Raw genomic sequence first — 16,744 nt, forward strand, 5'->3', positions numbered from 1 at the left:
ATTACATTATTTGGTGCGCAATTGATGTATTTTTTATTTATATAAGAGACATTGATGTATTTATTTTAATTAGGAAAACTAGCAACTAGGTCCCTAACTTTTGAAAAAGTACAAATGGGTCCCAGACATTTTTAATAAAAGAACTTAAAATTTTAAGGTTAGCCAACGCTTTGTATTATCGTATAGAAGAGCCGATTCTTTGAGAAACCACCAGAACAAATCGGTCGCTCAGAACAACTTACCAATCGAATAGAAGAACAGATTCTTTATGAAAACACGAGAATAAATCGGTCGTTTCTCTCTGTATATTCTTCTCTTCTGCCCCTCTACGGGAATTCATCAGTCGGACCAATCAATCACTAATGGAAGAAGAAGAAGATGTGCAGCTACCAATCGGGAGACCCTCTCAGTATCCATACACACCCTCAATATCAGAGCAAGGCTCAGGTTTGGGCCCCGTCCCGGGTCCCATGGTATCCGCAACCTTGGGTCGGGTCATGACCGCTCTCCTCAACGCTAAGCCAAAAAAACTCCAAGACTCCATTTCCCGTCTCCACTCTCCTCCCAAAATTGCCGCCTCAGTTACTGGTATACATGTACATTGTCATGTCTTCAATTTAACGCGGACCAACCTTGTTAAGTAGCTCAAGTACTTGTATAAGTTAATTACTGTTTTTACCGATAAACTGTCAAGAATTGGAATTCCATCTCAAAAGGAGGAGTCCAAATACTTATAAATTGGTCCTTGTTTTCGTCTTGAGATCCGAGTCTTGATTGGGTTGAATTGCTCGTTTGAGCTTTGAAACCATGTTAAGACTCGTGGCTTCGTCTTCCAAAAAATCACAAGGACTTTCCATCTTGAAACGATTGTGGATTCTATCCCTTAACGTGAATAGCATTGAATTTTACCCTTTTAACAGTACATTTTTATTTTTGATAAGGTAAATTGGGAAAAAAATTATTCCTTTTAATTATGTTCGATTTATTTATTTATTTATTTTTTTAACAGCTTCATTAGAAGATTCGCTGTGGTTTCTTCACAAGTACATAGGTGATGCTGGGAAGAAAAATGAGGCATTGGACCAAGTCCTCATTCCCATGATTGAACATGTAACTAATTTTTCAATTCCCATATTCCTAATTTTACATGTAATTCTGCACATATTTGGATAAATTATTTATTTTAACGGGTGAATTTAAAATTCAAAAAAATAAAATAAAAATCAGCTTAAATTTTTTAAAATTAGCTCATATGTTCTTAAAGCTTTTTAATTGGCAAAATATACTCAATTTAGTACATTGCACTTGCTTAAGAATAGAGCACTTCTCTACCAAATTATTCAAACCATTTACTATCAGTAAGCAGTATGAGTGCGTTTGGATTACAAGTACTGATTAGTTGAACATTAATACCTTTTTCTGTCAGTTGTTGAGAGCAAGAGACTTGAAGCACGGAAATCAGGCTATGGTACTTCTGAACTGGCTGTTTCAGGATGACATATTATTCCAATATACTGTAGGAAATTTAGCAGGAATTATAATGAGAAGGGATGATCGTTATGTTGCCCTTGGATGGTGTATTCTTGGACGCAGTCTTATAGAGTACGAGAATGCTGTGAAAAATATTGCGACTGATGGTAACATTTCCATTTACTTTAAATCAACTTATGTCAAAATGTGATATTTTTGGCACCTTCAGTGCAGCTCCTATATTATGCTACTATCTTCAATTTTTTCGTGGCTAGTGGGGGCGATTTGGGGCTGTTAGCTCTGTTGGCCTGTTCATCTTCTCCTAATTAGTAAACTAACCAGGCTTTGTCAAGTTAGTAATATTTTTCTTCTTTTTTCATTTTTGTAGGAATAAAGAAGAAGTATATAGCAATGTTGAAGATGTTCTGTTCATGTGTTACCCATCTATTATCAATAACTTGCAATGGAAGGTATCTATCCTCTTATTAGTACTATCAAATAACTTGAAGTTTACTTCCGCTTGTCCTTTAATTTTTCACTTGATGAGCTTTTACTTAGCTACCTTTTCTTGACTACAACTGGTTGAAGCAACTCTCTCCTTATTCTACTGATTGAAATTGTATAATATATAATTCCCAATTTAAACATATGCTGTAGCAATTGGTTAAGGCTTTTGTTTCAGGACTTCAATGATGAGTTGATTTTTTGTATCATTTCTCTGCGGAATTGTTATAGGAACCTGTACTTTAAATAAATCTCCTCTCTTCTAGCTTTTATTTATGAAATCCCTAGGTAAGACTGTTCAAAGGGTAACTTTACTCCTCATTATAGGGCTAACTAATGGAAAAAATCAGTTAGCTGCACCTCAGATGAATAGCCTTCCTTCGAACATTATTGTATTGTATATGCAAATAGCATTGCCTTCATATTTCAATCATGATAGCTGTGTTTACATGCATCTGGATGAATATTATTGTTAAGTCGATGCAGTTATGATGCGGATGATATTTATAACAAGCTATTTTTTTCTTTAGATATAGTGCTATGAGACAATGCTAAGTTGATTTGCATCGATGATCCCGGAGGCAGATGATTGGCATGATTTTATGTGCATGATTCAAAGCGTGTAACCTTTTTAATCTTTTGACCCGGTGTTTGATCAATGATATTGCAGCAATTTGCAGGAGGGATTTGAGTTGCCAACTCGCCTTTCAGTTGCTGCTGCTGATTTCATATTATCTCTTACGGTAGCATTAACCGGAAAGGATATGGTGTCCAGTTCTTCAGATATCAGTAAAAAATCATCCGTTCTTAATGCAAAAAATAGACCTATTGCTTCATTATCAGTTGATACCAGTGACAGAGAAGCAAAGACTTTGAGCAAAGCATCTGAATTGCAGAGCAGCTTGGAAATGAAATTGTTGCTTTGGGATCATCTGGATCAACTCATGATTCTTGTGCAGAGACTTACAGCTGTATGTTCTTCACCTGGTATTCATAAACTAGATCTTCATGCAGATTATGTTTGCCTTTGTCCCTGTGTTGATTGCTGAGGTTTTCGATGTATTGTTTTTTCTATTGCTGCTTGACTGGGTTATCTTGCTAAACTTTTAGTCTTGCATTATATTTTAGAATTTGATTACGTTGAGCTAATTCGATTCAGAATCTATATAATATGTCATAACTTGATTTTAATATTTTTTATTTTACTTCTTTATAGTCTTGTTTGGCAACTTGTTGCAAAGCTACAATGATATTTACTCACTAGATCTTTTCCTTCATTTTAAAATATACAGTGGAACAGAAAAAGTCAGCCTTTGCACGCTCGAGGATTAGAGAAAGTATTTAAGTGGTTGCTGGAAACCAAAAAGCATTATGATTGTTTTCAAAATAGAGCAGGTGTAATTGATATTGAACGTTGCAAACCTTTTGTAATGACATTGTGTATGATTTTGTTTGACCCAACCTCAGTTCTTATGTATTTTATTGTACCATGTTAAAGGACAGACTTGGAGATGGTGAAGACTGGAGCATTGCTTCTCTCTTCTTGTTGGAAACATTATGGTGTGCTCTCACACTTGGAAGATAACAACTCTGCTCATCAATATAAAGAACTTTTGGACCAATACCTGTCTGGGATTCAGGTATGAATTATTACTTTTGATATGGCATTTTCATCTGGTGTGATTGTTGAGAGAACAAGGATCTATAACTCCCCCTCCCCCGCGCGCACGCGTGTTGCCTCTGGTTTTGGGGGTCGCATTCATTAACTAAGTAACAAATCAGAAAGCCCCCAAATCTACATGAATGTGATGGACTACAGTTTATTTGGTGAAATGTCATTTAGTGTTTCACACAATAATCTAAATCCTTAACTGTATAGATTATGAGCTCGTGTTAAAAAAAGGAATGCGAGACCTCATGGTCTCAATTTTTGGCCCATTTTCTGTTTGTTTTAAATTTAGAAGTAAAGTGAAACATAGATTGTAGATATGTGAAGGCATGTGCGTATGTTTATGTTCTTTCCACCCTGTTGTTCTTATATGTTTATTGATTTAGTTTAAATCCTGATGAAGAACATTTGCAGTTCTATGCAGATAATCATGCTGAAGAATCTAGTTCGAATAAGGACAGCGGAGTAGAGATCATAAAGTTCTTCCTAAATTGTCTTTCCCTTTTATTGGGCCGTTTAGATGACAAGAAATTTAGAACTGCAATGACTGATTTTGGATCTCAGATATCTCAGGTTCTCATGTCTCAGGTAGCATTGTGCATTTCTTTATTTGGGCACTTGTATAGTTTTACTTTTTCTTCTTTCGAAGGCTTTGGTAAAAGCTTTCCTATTTAGGTGGATATCTAGTTTAGATATGGTAGGCTTATTTTTTTTCCCTTTAGCTTCTGAGGGGAGGGAATGTTGCATTTGTCTCTCTGTCGGAGGTTCGAGATGGAAGGGCATTCTGCCCCTGCCGGGGGTGATAGGGTAACGGCGCAAAGAGCAATCAATCCTGTGAAAACCACATCTTTGACTAATATAAACGGGCTTCTGAGACGATTCTTTGCTTGAAAGTCTGGACAGTTTTCCTTTCATGAATGGATGAAACCCTTCTGGCAAGGCTTTGGGATCAAACCAATTCAAATTGAATCGAAAAATTCAACTTTTCAGAGTGGACAATCTTAGTCCATAAACGTATAGGTCCCATTAGACAGCAATTAGGACTTTCTTTTAGCTGCCAAACCAAACAAAATGCTGGCAATGCTTGGCCCGAGATTGGATTTGGATGAACTAATGCGAATAACTTTAAGTCTTTCAACACTTACTAGACTTTGCTTTCGAGCTGGAGCTCCTCTTTCCAAAGAAGAGTGCATGCCTGAGCTATCTTAAAGTAAAGTTCCGCCACTGCTTTTAAATGAAAATCATTTATTAAAAGTGACTCTGAGAAATGCTGCATTTGATTAATGCAGTTAGTCAATCTCATCCTCCAAGGACAAGTAAATCTGCAAAATAGTAAAAAACTTGCAATATTTATTTGGTTTTGGCTGTACTATTATATTCTGATAGTTTTGTGGGTGATATATTCTAGACTGGTCTGATGTTAGAATATGATTTTTGATGAGTTTCCAAGTTGACCTTAAAAAAAATAAAAAATAAAAATAAAAATAAAAATCTAAAACCTGTAAAAGCCCTCTTTTTCCATGTGACTAGGAAATCTACTTTTCAGCTTGTTAAAATTAGTTTGGGCAAAGTTAATGATGTGAAACTTTCCAGTATAAATTGCTCCATGGACTTTCCCATCTGTAATGTCAGTCAATCTTTAGTAGTCATTCTCGTTGGGAATACTGGGCCAATGCAGGCCATGTCTATGGGATAGAGTAATTTGTGATTCTACAAGCTTTTATTATTGTCATTACAGCAATTATCTGTGTTCAGCACTAAAGAATGTTTTATTATAGCTAAGCTGTGCCGACGAGGAAGTAATCGATGGTGCAATTTGCATATTCAAAGCAGTCTTGTTTAGGACGAACCTGTCTAAAAGTAATCTTGAAGACAATAGACAAATAGAAGCCATTCTACCTTCACTCCTACATCTTTTGGATGAGAGAGATGCGGCAGCGAAAGCAGTTGTAAATCTTATTGCAGAATATTGTTCTATGTATGTTTATTATTCACTTGCTAGGTTTGTTTTGTTGGATGCCATCTTTATTCCAAATGTGATGCAATTATTGACTTTGACAGATGCCCAGATGGTTGGTGCCTGCAAGAAGTACTAAAGCGCATTGATTCTGAAAATGTTGCACAGAGGATGAATGCTGTTGATGTTATTTCAGATCTCATTCACATATCATCTGGGTCTGTTAATGTGCTCTCACAAGAAATGTGGTATGTGTAACTGATTTCTGTTGATACAAGGTTTTATGGTACTTCCATGTCCTTTTTGTGTTTCAGATTCTTATTGTCAAATTACATTTAAATGAATTTGCAGGCAAGATATTGCAAACCACTTGTTAGGATGCCTCAGAAATGAAAATTGTGCTATTCAAAATCAGGCGTCCAATTTGATTCCCATTATTGGTCAGTCTGAACACTGAGTCTCTAGTCCATGTCTTTTTGGGTGATGTATAACTTGTTTTGGATAAAAGAGTGCATTAAAAGTCTCTTGATTATAGGCAGGATATTTCAGAAAAGAAAATAATTATCTTTTGTATTTTGATATAGCTTTGCATGTGAGGTTGCATCATGTATATTTCTTTACTTTTATAGCGTTTAGGTTCACCTCTCCATGGAATGCATAATCATATTCTCCACCCCCAACACACACACATTCCTATATGCCCTACAGTTCTTCAAGCAACAGATTGAAGCAGAAAATAAACGCTTCTTTTTGCATTTTTCTAGTCTCAGTTGTGTGAAATGGCCTTGTCTTTGTGCCTGTTGTGGATTAAAACCTTCAAAATTGAACTGTTTTACTGATATCATTGACTTTGTTTTTGTTCTTGCAGACCCTGCATTAGTATTGTCCGCACTAGTTGGTCTATTTTTCTCTGCACAAGGGAAACTGCAGCTATCTGCGAGTAGTACTCTCATGGCCTTGCTTATTAATCATAGACAAAAACCTGAAGTTGTGTGCATGCTGCTCGACTGTCTTAGGTACCTTGATATAATAATTAATTTTTTCATATCTTATTCCTAGGAAATGATGTTCACACAATACAGTGTATAGTTTGTAGTATAATCCTTCTGTGGATCATGGAGTATTTGAAAGGATAAAAGCGGAACTTTTCTTCACATTTACTTATAAGAGGTGTTTGCCCTCACTGAACATTTACAAATTTTACTGTTGTCTTCTGCAGCAATCTCTGCCTGAACCCAGATCCTGCAGTTTCTTCTTCCGGTAATGAAGACGGTATGCACAAAACATCTTATTCCTCGCCCAACCCTGGTTAGAATTTTGCTCTAATAATCAGTTGAATTTAAAGTGTCGTCCAAGCCACTTTGTACCCCCCACAACCAAACAACTACTAAAGTAGAAGAATCCAGTAACCCCTTTAATTTAGTGTGCTCTTGTTTCTGTATAGGGTCAAAGGTCGATGCTGATAGGCTGCTGAAGCTGCTGCCAGAATGGGCAAAAACGGTAAGTTAGATTGTACTCTAATTTACTGGTCTCTGTCTATACTTCTAGCTTTATTGTGGTATAATATCTATTAATTACTCAGTATTATCAATTTCATTTTCCTCTCATGCTCCTGCTCTTCTTCCTTCCAAAGCTTATTCATCTTTTGCTCAGGGGGTTACATCACCGTGAAAAAGTGGAGTCTGCCATCTTTAGCCTGTGTTTGGTGCTTACACTTTTCATAAGTTCTGCCATCTTAGAACCCATCGTCCGCCTTTACTGCCTCCTTTGCGCTGAATTCCTTTTGAAGCACTAGAGTTAACTACTATAATTTTGTGAAAATTTCAGGTTGAAGATTGGGATGTAATGGTTGGCCCCTTGATAGACAAGATGATATCTGAACCATCGAATGCTATTACTGTGAAGTTTCTGAGTTATATAAGTGATTATTTGGCTGAAGCTTCAAATTTGGTCTTTCATCGAATTATCTTGCATACAAGAGGGGAGAAAATGTGAGTATTTCTTTTTGACCCTTTTTTCATTTTCACTGTGCTCATGAATATTTTCTCCGTGTTTGTCCTCACTACTAATTGAAGTAGGGTACTAAAAATTCACCACAGTTGTCCTTTGCCTGGTATATGAAAAATGAAGATGCTTTTAAGTGAATCTGAAGAGCACAATTGATGTAGAATCAATTGAGAATTTCAGAACTTATAACATTAGAAGACAAGCGAGTTGAAATAACATGCTGGAGAAGTAGAATAGATGCAGCAGAAAAAAGAGACAATCGGAGAAGAAGAAGAAAGGGGGAGAAAACCGAGAGGAGGGAGGAGAGGAGGAAAACGTCGGTAGCAAACCACAATTCAATTCATCAATTCATCGTCTCCTTTAATTATAACTGAAAACCATATAAATAGTAGAATAAAACCTAACATTCATGGGCTTGGACTAGACCCGCTAGACAAGTCCAATAAAGTGAACGAGACATAATTAAATAACATGAAATAAATAGGCCGAGATGTCCGCATCAACTCTCCCGGGATGGGAGAAAAACTCGACTCTGTCGAGTGGTCAAATCAACTAAGGCTGCAGTCGATCTGATACCAAAAATGCTTCAAGACATTCCATGGAGGACGATCTTTCCGACGAATCAAATATCGGAACTCCACAAATGATGACAACGCCAGTTGTAGATTATCCGCAAAAATATGAGCTGACCAAGATAACCTAGGCGAATGAGGATTTTGTTGACTCTTATAAAGCTCCAAAGAATCTGGCTCGCGTTGTTGAAGTCTCTTAGGGAATCCATGTATCATCAGAATCAAGTCGATCCATCCAATGAACAAGAAAGCACTGAATCTCTCTATCATTGGTCAACACAATTTGTTCATCTAAAATAACATCAATTTTATTTTTGTGTGCTGTGATAGGTGGGAATGAAGCAGACATGGCAAAAGATTCAGTGTGAGAATTCTCATTTGAAAGTAGAAATGGGTCAGCAGAGGGGCTAAAATAGCCTTTGTAAGCATCGAAGTTCGTAACAAATAAAATAGGGTGGTGGTCATAATGTGATAAAAGGTCATTGATATATGCATTTGGACCAACATGCTTTGAAATTTTAAAATGACCAGTATTACAGGCTTGCAATATAACATATTTTCCAATATTAAATTCAAAACGTTGTTTATGCCAATCAGCTTGAGGTTTATATAATGTTTTACTTGCTTCAAATTATTTATTGATCTCAATATGGAAGCTATGAAAATGTGATGCAACTACCTCAACTGACATAGACACACAAACATGTGGGTGCATGGGAATAAGGTTTAAAGGTTTCCTAGATTCACAACCATGGATGACTTCAAAGGGATTTAGACCTAAAGACCACTTCACAGGATTGTTATATGCAACTTGAACGGTTGGTGGGACCAAGTCCCAATTCCCAAGATTTTTCCGGACTAGAGACTGTAATAAATTGCCAAGATTTTGGTTAGCAATTTCGTTTTGACCATCAGTTTGAGGTTGGTCAGTTGTGGAGAATTTTGATTTAGTGCTAACCACAGGCAACTGGATTCTCCAAGGGTGACTAGTGACATCATCAAGCTCTTTAACTTGAGTAAGGGTATGACATATAACATGTGATCGAGAACTGTCGAAGATAAGGGATATAGTATCTAAAATCTTGGGAAGAGTCTGGATTTCACCTAAGGAAGTGTCCTCACTATCATCCAAGTCATCAAAATCTTCAAGTTTAGGTTCATAAATTAGATCTTCTAACGGCTCATCCATTACATTCTTTCGTTCTTCCATGACTAAGGTTCGATTAGGACATTTGGAAGAAATGTGACCAAAGTCCTTACAGTTGACGCACTGCAAGTGAGAAGAAGACCTTGGAGTTTCAGAAATTCTACCCTTATTTTCCAAGATTGGAGAACCATTAGAAGGGGGAGGTCCTAGAAGGGACTTAACGGGAGGAAGTGGAGCCAATGAAACCAAATGATGATTGTCAATACGCTTTCTTCATGGAGAAGAAGGTCTTGGACTATCACGACCTTTACAATTATTTTTCCAAATGGGAGGAACATTAGACAGAGAAGGCTTTATGATAGACTTATGATGAGGCGATGCTAATGAGATGGGTGAATGACGATGACCACGCTTTTCATATGGAGTACTAATAATCAACTCATAATCTCAAGCTAAAGAGTAATCATGATTAAGAGTAGTGACACCTAGAAGGAAAAGCTCATGCCTAAGGTCATCTCTCAGACCTTAGCTAAACCTACTCAAAGTTGTGGTCTCATCCTCAATTAAATAACATTTGGATCGAAATTTCTCAAATTGTGCGATATACTCAGTCACTAGTTGATTTCCTTGTTTAAGGGCATTCCATTAGTAAAAATTTCAAAATTATCTCGTTCTTGCTCACAAATCTGATCCTTACTCCTACGATCATGTCTAAAGCATTTTTGATCACCATGTTGATGATGATTATGGGACACTTTTAGATTTATAGACGTTGGTTGAACTAGGGGTTTGTTTAAAGTTGTTCAAATTAGCAGATAGAGCCTTACTCTCTTCAAGAATAGCAATCATTTGAGTTTGGGTAGCAGCTATTTGTCGAATAAGTGCATCAAATTGTGAGGGGTCCATGTTTAAGGTACTGGAATTAGAAGTGATAGGATGACCACTATGCAACTATATGCACTGTAATAGCAACTAAATGATGTGCAATAGAGAGATCAATGAACAAAAAGTGCAAGCAATGAAAAATGAAAATTTGAGCCCCCCCTTTTTTTAAAAAAATTTTAAATTTTGGGATTAAAATCCAAATATAACAAGCTAATACTGCTGATATATGTAAAATAGCAAAGCCAAGGTCAAATACAAGTCAAACCCTAATCACGTAAAATAAACAAGGTAAAAGTGAGATTTAACGAGGTTAATGGATCCAATTACGTGAATTTAGGTAAAAACTAGATCAGCAGCAGCACAAAAATTTAATTGATACGATTTTAAACAAAACAACAATATAAACCAATAATAAATAAAAACAGTAACTTCCCTTTCGTTCGTTGAAGTAGCCGTGTCAAATTAACAGGAATAAAAAGAGGTACTTGCAACTAACAGAAAATACGGTTTTTTTTTTCTTTTCACACATGAAACAAACCCAATATTTGCAGCCTTATCTGTAGAAAAAGGCAGCGGCGGCGATTGGTGGACTTTGGTTGCTGACGAGAGAGAACGGTTGGCGTTTGCACTGGTTCGCGTCGCAGTGGTTCGAAATCTGGGAAAACGGTGGACCGATTTAGGGTCGTCGACGCTCAGGGAGATGGAAAGGTGGTGACCGAACAAGGTGGGTGTGTTGTGTGGATTTCTTTTGATTTTATGGAGTCGGTTGCAGAATCTAATGGGTGGTGTTCGTGATTTGGGAGAAGGTACTGGCCGTCACAGTTGCTGTCGTCAATGGTGGGTATGCTGTTCTTGTTGGCGGTTGATTTGTTTCGGGCTGGATACAGAAGCAGTTGCTGTAACATGAAGTTGGAGAGTGGGTGATTGGGTCAGTTTGTGAGACACTGGTGGCAGTTTTGCGGTGGGATATGGTGGTCGTGTTTGTTGGAATTATTTGGCGGTGGCTGTAGTGGTGGAGGAAGTTCCAAGTGTTGAGTGAATTTCGGGTGGTTGGCGGTTGTGGAAGGGCGTGGTGGTTTCTCTGGCAGCACTGGTTAACCGAAAAAGGGAGTTGCAGCAGCAAGTAATGGATATACTGTTGTATGTATGGATTGGGCCTGTTTCTAGATGGTGGCAGCGTTGTTGGCGGAGAGTAAATTGACTGGATTTTCAACAGTGGGTGAAGGAAGTCAGGTTTAGCTCTAATACCAAGTTGATGTAGAATCAATTGAGAATTTCAGAACTTATAACATTAGAAGACAAGCGAGTTGAAATAACATGCAGGAGAAGCAGAATAGATGCAGCAGAAAAGAGACAACCGGAGAAGAAGAAGAAGAAGAAAGGGGGAGAAAACCGAGAGGAGGGAGGGGAGTGGTTAACCGAAAAAGGGAGTTGCAGCAGCAAGTAATGGATATACTGTTGTATGTATGGATTGGGCCTGTTTCTAGATGGTGGCAGCGTTGTTGGCGGAGAGTAAATTGACTGGATTTTCAACAGTGGGTGAAGGAAGTCAGGTTTAGCTCTAATACCAAGTTGATGTAGAATTAATTGAGAATTTCAGAACTTATAACATTAGAAGACAAGCGAGTTGAAATAACATGCAGGAGAAGCAGAATAGATGCAGCAGAAAAGAGACAACCGGAGAAGAAGAAGAAGAAGAAGAAAGGGGGAGAAAACCGAGAGGAGGGAGGGGAGGAGAGGAGAGGAGGAAAACGTTGGTAGCAAACCACAATTCAATTCATCAATTCATAGTCTCCTTTAATTACAACTGAAAACTATATAAATAGTAGAATAAAACCTAACATTCATGGGCTTGGACTAGACCCGCTAACATTCATGGGCTTAGACTAGACCCGCTAGACAAGTCCAATATAGTGAACAAGACACAATTAAATAACATGAAATAAATAAGCCGAGATGGACCGAGATGTCCGCATCAACAATGTATTAGACTAGTATTTCATACTTGTTCACTAGATGACAAGTAGCAGTCTTACTTTCGTCTTGAAAGTCTAAGCTCTTTTTGCCTATTCTGTTTTGGTCTCAAAAGACAAGGTAGACTATATCTTATAATTAACAAGATCTCCATGTTTGGGATAAAACTTTTACAGTGTTGACCAGTCAATTACTTTGGTGGATCATATTTTTGAACGTGGTTCTTACTGCTATGTATTGAATTTCTTTTGCTGCTTTGATTCAGTACATATCAAATTTTGTTATCATACTATATAGTTGCTTGTAAAGAAAGTTTTCATAAGGGTAAAATAATTTATGCATGATTTTTTATTTTTGTTGTAATTTGAGCAGAGTCGATGAGAGCTTTTCCAAATGGCAAGGCAAGGAAGATGCAAGTAATGACACCATGAAATGGGAACATTCTCTCTTTAGTCACCTTTGCCCACTTCTGATAATCAGACTGCTCCCTCTGCATTTAAATTCAATTATGATTCTTTATCAAATTCATTGATGAAGGTTAAGAAATTAACGATTTTGGTTTTTATCAACATGATCTATTTTCAACTTAAATTTTTAGTTCATTAGACTCCCTATTCGATTTTGTATAATTTACCGTACCACACATAAACTTTTCGTGAGGAAAAATAAAATAAAAGCAAAAGGTTAAATACTAATCGGTCTCATTATGAACATATATATTACGCATCCATTAACAAGAAAGTTCCACTATAATTTTTTTGGTTATGCTGCCTATTCAGGCACAGGGCTGTACAGGCCACACACATTATAGGGGGTGGTTAATTTATTTTTTTTAAATAATCATCTCATCCACCCCCCCCCCCCCCCCCCCCCCCACACACACACACACACACACATGCAAATTGGGTCTCGGGGGAAGCCTAAAACCCCACTTAGGCTTTGATGGTGTCTCGGGAAAAAACAGAGATTTGAGTTGAGCTCCACAGTTAAACACTTCTATGATACCACGGTGTTATAACTTAATGTTTGATCTAAAATGGAAATGTAGAAATTTGTTGACTAATTACTGCTAAGCCTTTTGATTTGTTAGAATTTATACTAAAATGACTACCCTTCAAATGAATGTTGCTTGCAGAGAAAGGATATTTCAGCTTTGAGGGTACTGAGTGTGTTGTTGACCTTCTGATAAACAGGTTCGCCTGATAATTGAACACTTACAGTATCACTCCTTGGAAAAAGGAAATTGATTTCTGTATATTGATGTCTTCTTCAGGGCCTTGAGTAAGTCTGAATTTGAAGATGTTCGGAAACTCGCAGCTGAGCTATGTGGGCGAATTCATCCCAATGTATGCAACAACTTGATTTAGAGATTATGCTGCTTTTCCAATTTCCATATTTACTAGGAGGATTTTTGGTTCACATTCTAACATTATCGTTGAAACGTGATAATGTCCTTCAGTATTACGTTTCAAGTGTATTTTTCTCGTTCCTTTACATGGGCTCCATAATTTTTTTCATGGTTTGTGCCTATGATCCTCAAGTCAAATTAATGATCTTGATTACCCTGCCTTGTCATTTGCAGGTTCTAATTCCAATGATGTCCTCTCAATTGGAATATGCTGCAAATGCTAAGGATATAATAATGATAAAAACTTGTCTATTTTCGGTTTGTACATCTCTAATGGTGAGTTTTCCAGTTCCCATGAGCATTCGTTTTATTTAAGATGATAATCTTAAGAAACTGTTCTTGACATCTACTACTTTCCCGTTTCTCTCTCCTTTTTGTGATGTAGGTCAGAGGCATTAATGTGTATAAGCACCCTGATTTGTTCCGAATAAGAAAAACAATTCAGAATATTCTATCATGGTCATCAGTGGACGGAGATGAAAGTGAGTAAATATTTTTTTTTGTGCTGCTGAATCTCTTATTAATTCTGCCATCTTGAAAACCTTATATTTCTGCTTCAGTTTCCAAAGCACAACATGGGTGCATTGATTGTCTGGCCTTGATGCTATGCACCGACTTGCAAGCTCCAAAGTCACTGGGAGTCTCAAACTCGGAAGACACTTGCCATGTTGGAAATGGCAATAACTCTGTTGGTATAGTTTTAACTTCATGCAAGTACTTTGAGCATGTTTGCTAAGCAAAAAATGTTTACATATAAGTTTCAAAATAAATCATTTTTCTATTGGTCAAAATTGGAAATATGTCTACTTTTTTAACTACAAATATTTACTTTTAAAACAACTAACTTTTTTTTAACTTTGAATTATTAAAAGAGTAAATTATCCGAAAATGTTTGGAATCAAAAGTAACTTTTCCTTCAATAAGCTTAACCCAAACATGCTCTTATACTTCAAGCTGAACCTCATGGAACCTGTGGCACGACTGCAGGTGATGCAGCCGTCAAAGATTCTGTACTGACATATGTGATCCATCAATTAACAAATGAGGAGGAGGATTTCTCGTTCAAGTCTGATAAACACGATTATATATCTAAGACAACAGTCCACCTCTCTTTTCGCCTATGCATGGCTAATGTACTCATTAGTGCCTGTCAAAAGATATCGGGGGCTGGAAAGAAATCTTTTGTTCGGAAAGTTCTTCCTCGTGTTATTCATTCTGCTAGGGTACGATAATATCTGAATATCTGTATTTAGATTCCAATATACGTATATAACTGAATATTAAGAACTCGGGGAAAGACCAATGTGCTTTTTCCTGTTTCACCGACCTGTCTGTTGTTAGCAGGTAATGGTGGAGCCCGAGATTAGGGTTGCATGCATCCAGATTCTTTTCACAGCAGTATACCATTTGAAGTCTTTGGTTTCTCCATATTCATCTGATCTCCTCAGCATTGCTTTGAAATCACTTGGAGAAGGATCACACAAGGTACTTTTGGAAAAGATGTGATTGTAGTAGTCTGGTTCAAATTTTTTCACATGTTAGATTCTCCATGTCTTGAACTGCCCTATTTAGTTAACTACATTGACGAGCTCGTCTACTTATTTTCTCAACTCTTTTCAAGTTTTTTGTCAACTCTTGAAACCTCTTAAATTGAGAGTTCAAGAACACGTCTTGTACGCTAGGCCAGGTGTTTGCTATGAATCTAAGGAAATACTGATTTCACTTTTCTTTCACTTTCTGATGTTTCGTCGCTTAAGATGGAAACCTCAATTTCTGTCTGCCAGAATTCCTCGTGGTTTTTTGTTCACGGAGTGGTTTTTTTTGTTGACAGGAAAAAATGGCGGGTGCCAAGATTCTGGCATCTCTAATGGCGAGTGACGAAGAGATTGTGGAAAGTATATCTGAGGGGCTACTCGAAGCAAGAACGTTGCTTCGAAGTCTATCGGTATGCGATCCTTCGACGGATGTTAGGCAAATCTGCCAGCAACTTCTTGTGTGTTTAACTTCTACTTAAACTTATTTTGTGCACAATTTTCATATGTAGTCACTTCCACATTACTGCATAATTGTGCTGTGTTAATGTACATATTTTGGCATGCGCAAGTGTGAAAGCATTAGTCGAATAGTAGCTCGTTTCTTTGTTATTATTTTGGGTGTGTCGCGTCATCTTTGCACAAGGGCCATGCAAATCTTCGCCATATCGTTTCGATTTTATCCGGTGGCCCAGATAAAGACAATAAAAGTTTGACTTCATAGTTATGGAGATATTATTATTATTATTATTATTTTTTTTTTTTTTAGATCAACTAAAAAAATATGAATTGAACAAGCTGCAGGGGATGGGATGGATGGGTGCGTGCGTGCGTGGTGGAAGATATGGTGTTCTTTTTTCTTTTTCTTTTTTATTTTTTTGCCTATTTGAATTTGGAGGCAACATTTTCTTTTTGTCCTATTTGATGATTTTTTGGATTGAAATTTTGAGGAATTACGAAACGGCACCATTAATTTTTATTTGTTACACATTTTAATTGCAGTTTAGCTCAAATTTTCCTCGTTCTAGCAAATTTTTTTTTTTTTTTTCTTTGAATTCTTTCCTTCAACTTTTCATTAATTAGTATGTCTCGTTTTTTATGATTTATGTCAAATATTTTGTTTACATGCTATGAAATGAGGGAAAATATTTATTTGTATTTTTTATTTATTTATTTTTGAAAAGTATAATGAGAAAATAAGTTGTTATATGTTATTTTGACAAACTTGTTGAAAATAAGTTGTTATAAAAAATAATGTGTAACTAATCAAAAATTCAAAAATACGAATGTCATGAAAAATTATTAGAAAAATAAATGTTATTACGATTAAAGATTAAAAAACTTAAGTAAAGATGTAATTAAAATGTGTGCATATAATTATAAATTGTAACATGAAGGTCCAAAGTAATGTTATTATAAATTGAAGTTTTTTTTTTCTACATTTAAGTAAAAGAAAATGTATTATTTTTAAATTTGTTTAATTTAAATATTATTTATTTTAAAACGTGACGACCTTACACCCGCCACAAACCAAAGCTATCAATGAGTCAGTCAGTGTCAATCCCACCTTCCTCATTCTGTACAAAAACCCTCCATTTTCTCTACTGTTAATCAATATA

At 36.5% G+C, this 16,744-nt stretch overlaps 1 protein-coding gene across 1 annotated transcript; it reads left to right on the forward strand.

Annotated features, from left to right (window-relative positions):
• Positions 1–175: 175 nt before the first annotated feature.
• On the forward strand, positions 176–15,721 carry LOC111378014. The gene is made up of 24 exons (XM_023001180.1): positions 176–588; positions 1,010–1,110; positions 1,427–1,637; positions 1,859–1,940; positions 2,645–2,945; positions 3,267–3,369; positions 3,478–3,614; positions 4,058–4,231; positions 5,422–5,621; positions 5,705–5,848; positions 5,952–6,040; positions 6,469–6,616; positions 6,820–6,872; positions 7,045–7,100; positions 7,428–7,591; positions 12,558–12,677; positions 13,307–13,378; positions 13,459–13,531; positions 13,768–13,869; positions 13,979–14,075; positions 14,154–14,285; positions 14,581–14,816; positions 14,938–15,078; positions 15,425–15,721. Exons 1-24 carry the CDS (start codon positions 363–365, stop codon positions 15,605–15,607), a joined length of 3,345 nt encoding a protein of 1,114 aa, XP_022856948.1. The 5' UTR covers positions 176–362; the 3' UTR covers positions 15,608–15,721.
• The last annotated feature ends 1,023 nt before the right edge of the window (positions 15,722–16,744 follow it).

Source organism: Olea europaea, unplaced genomic scaffold (assembly GCF_002742605.1).
Source record: "Olea europaea var. sylvestris unplaced genomic scaffold, O_europaea_v1 scaffold1756, whole genome shotgun sequence".
Lineage (NCBI taxonomy): Eukaryota > Viridiplantae > Streptophyta > Magnoliopsida > Lamiales > Oleaceae > Olea > Olea europaea.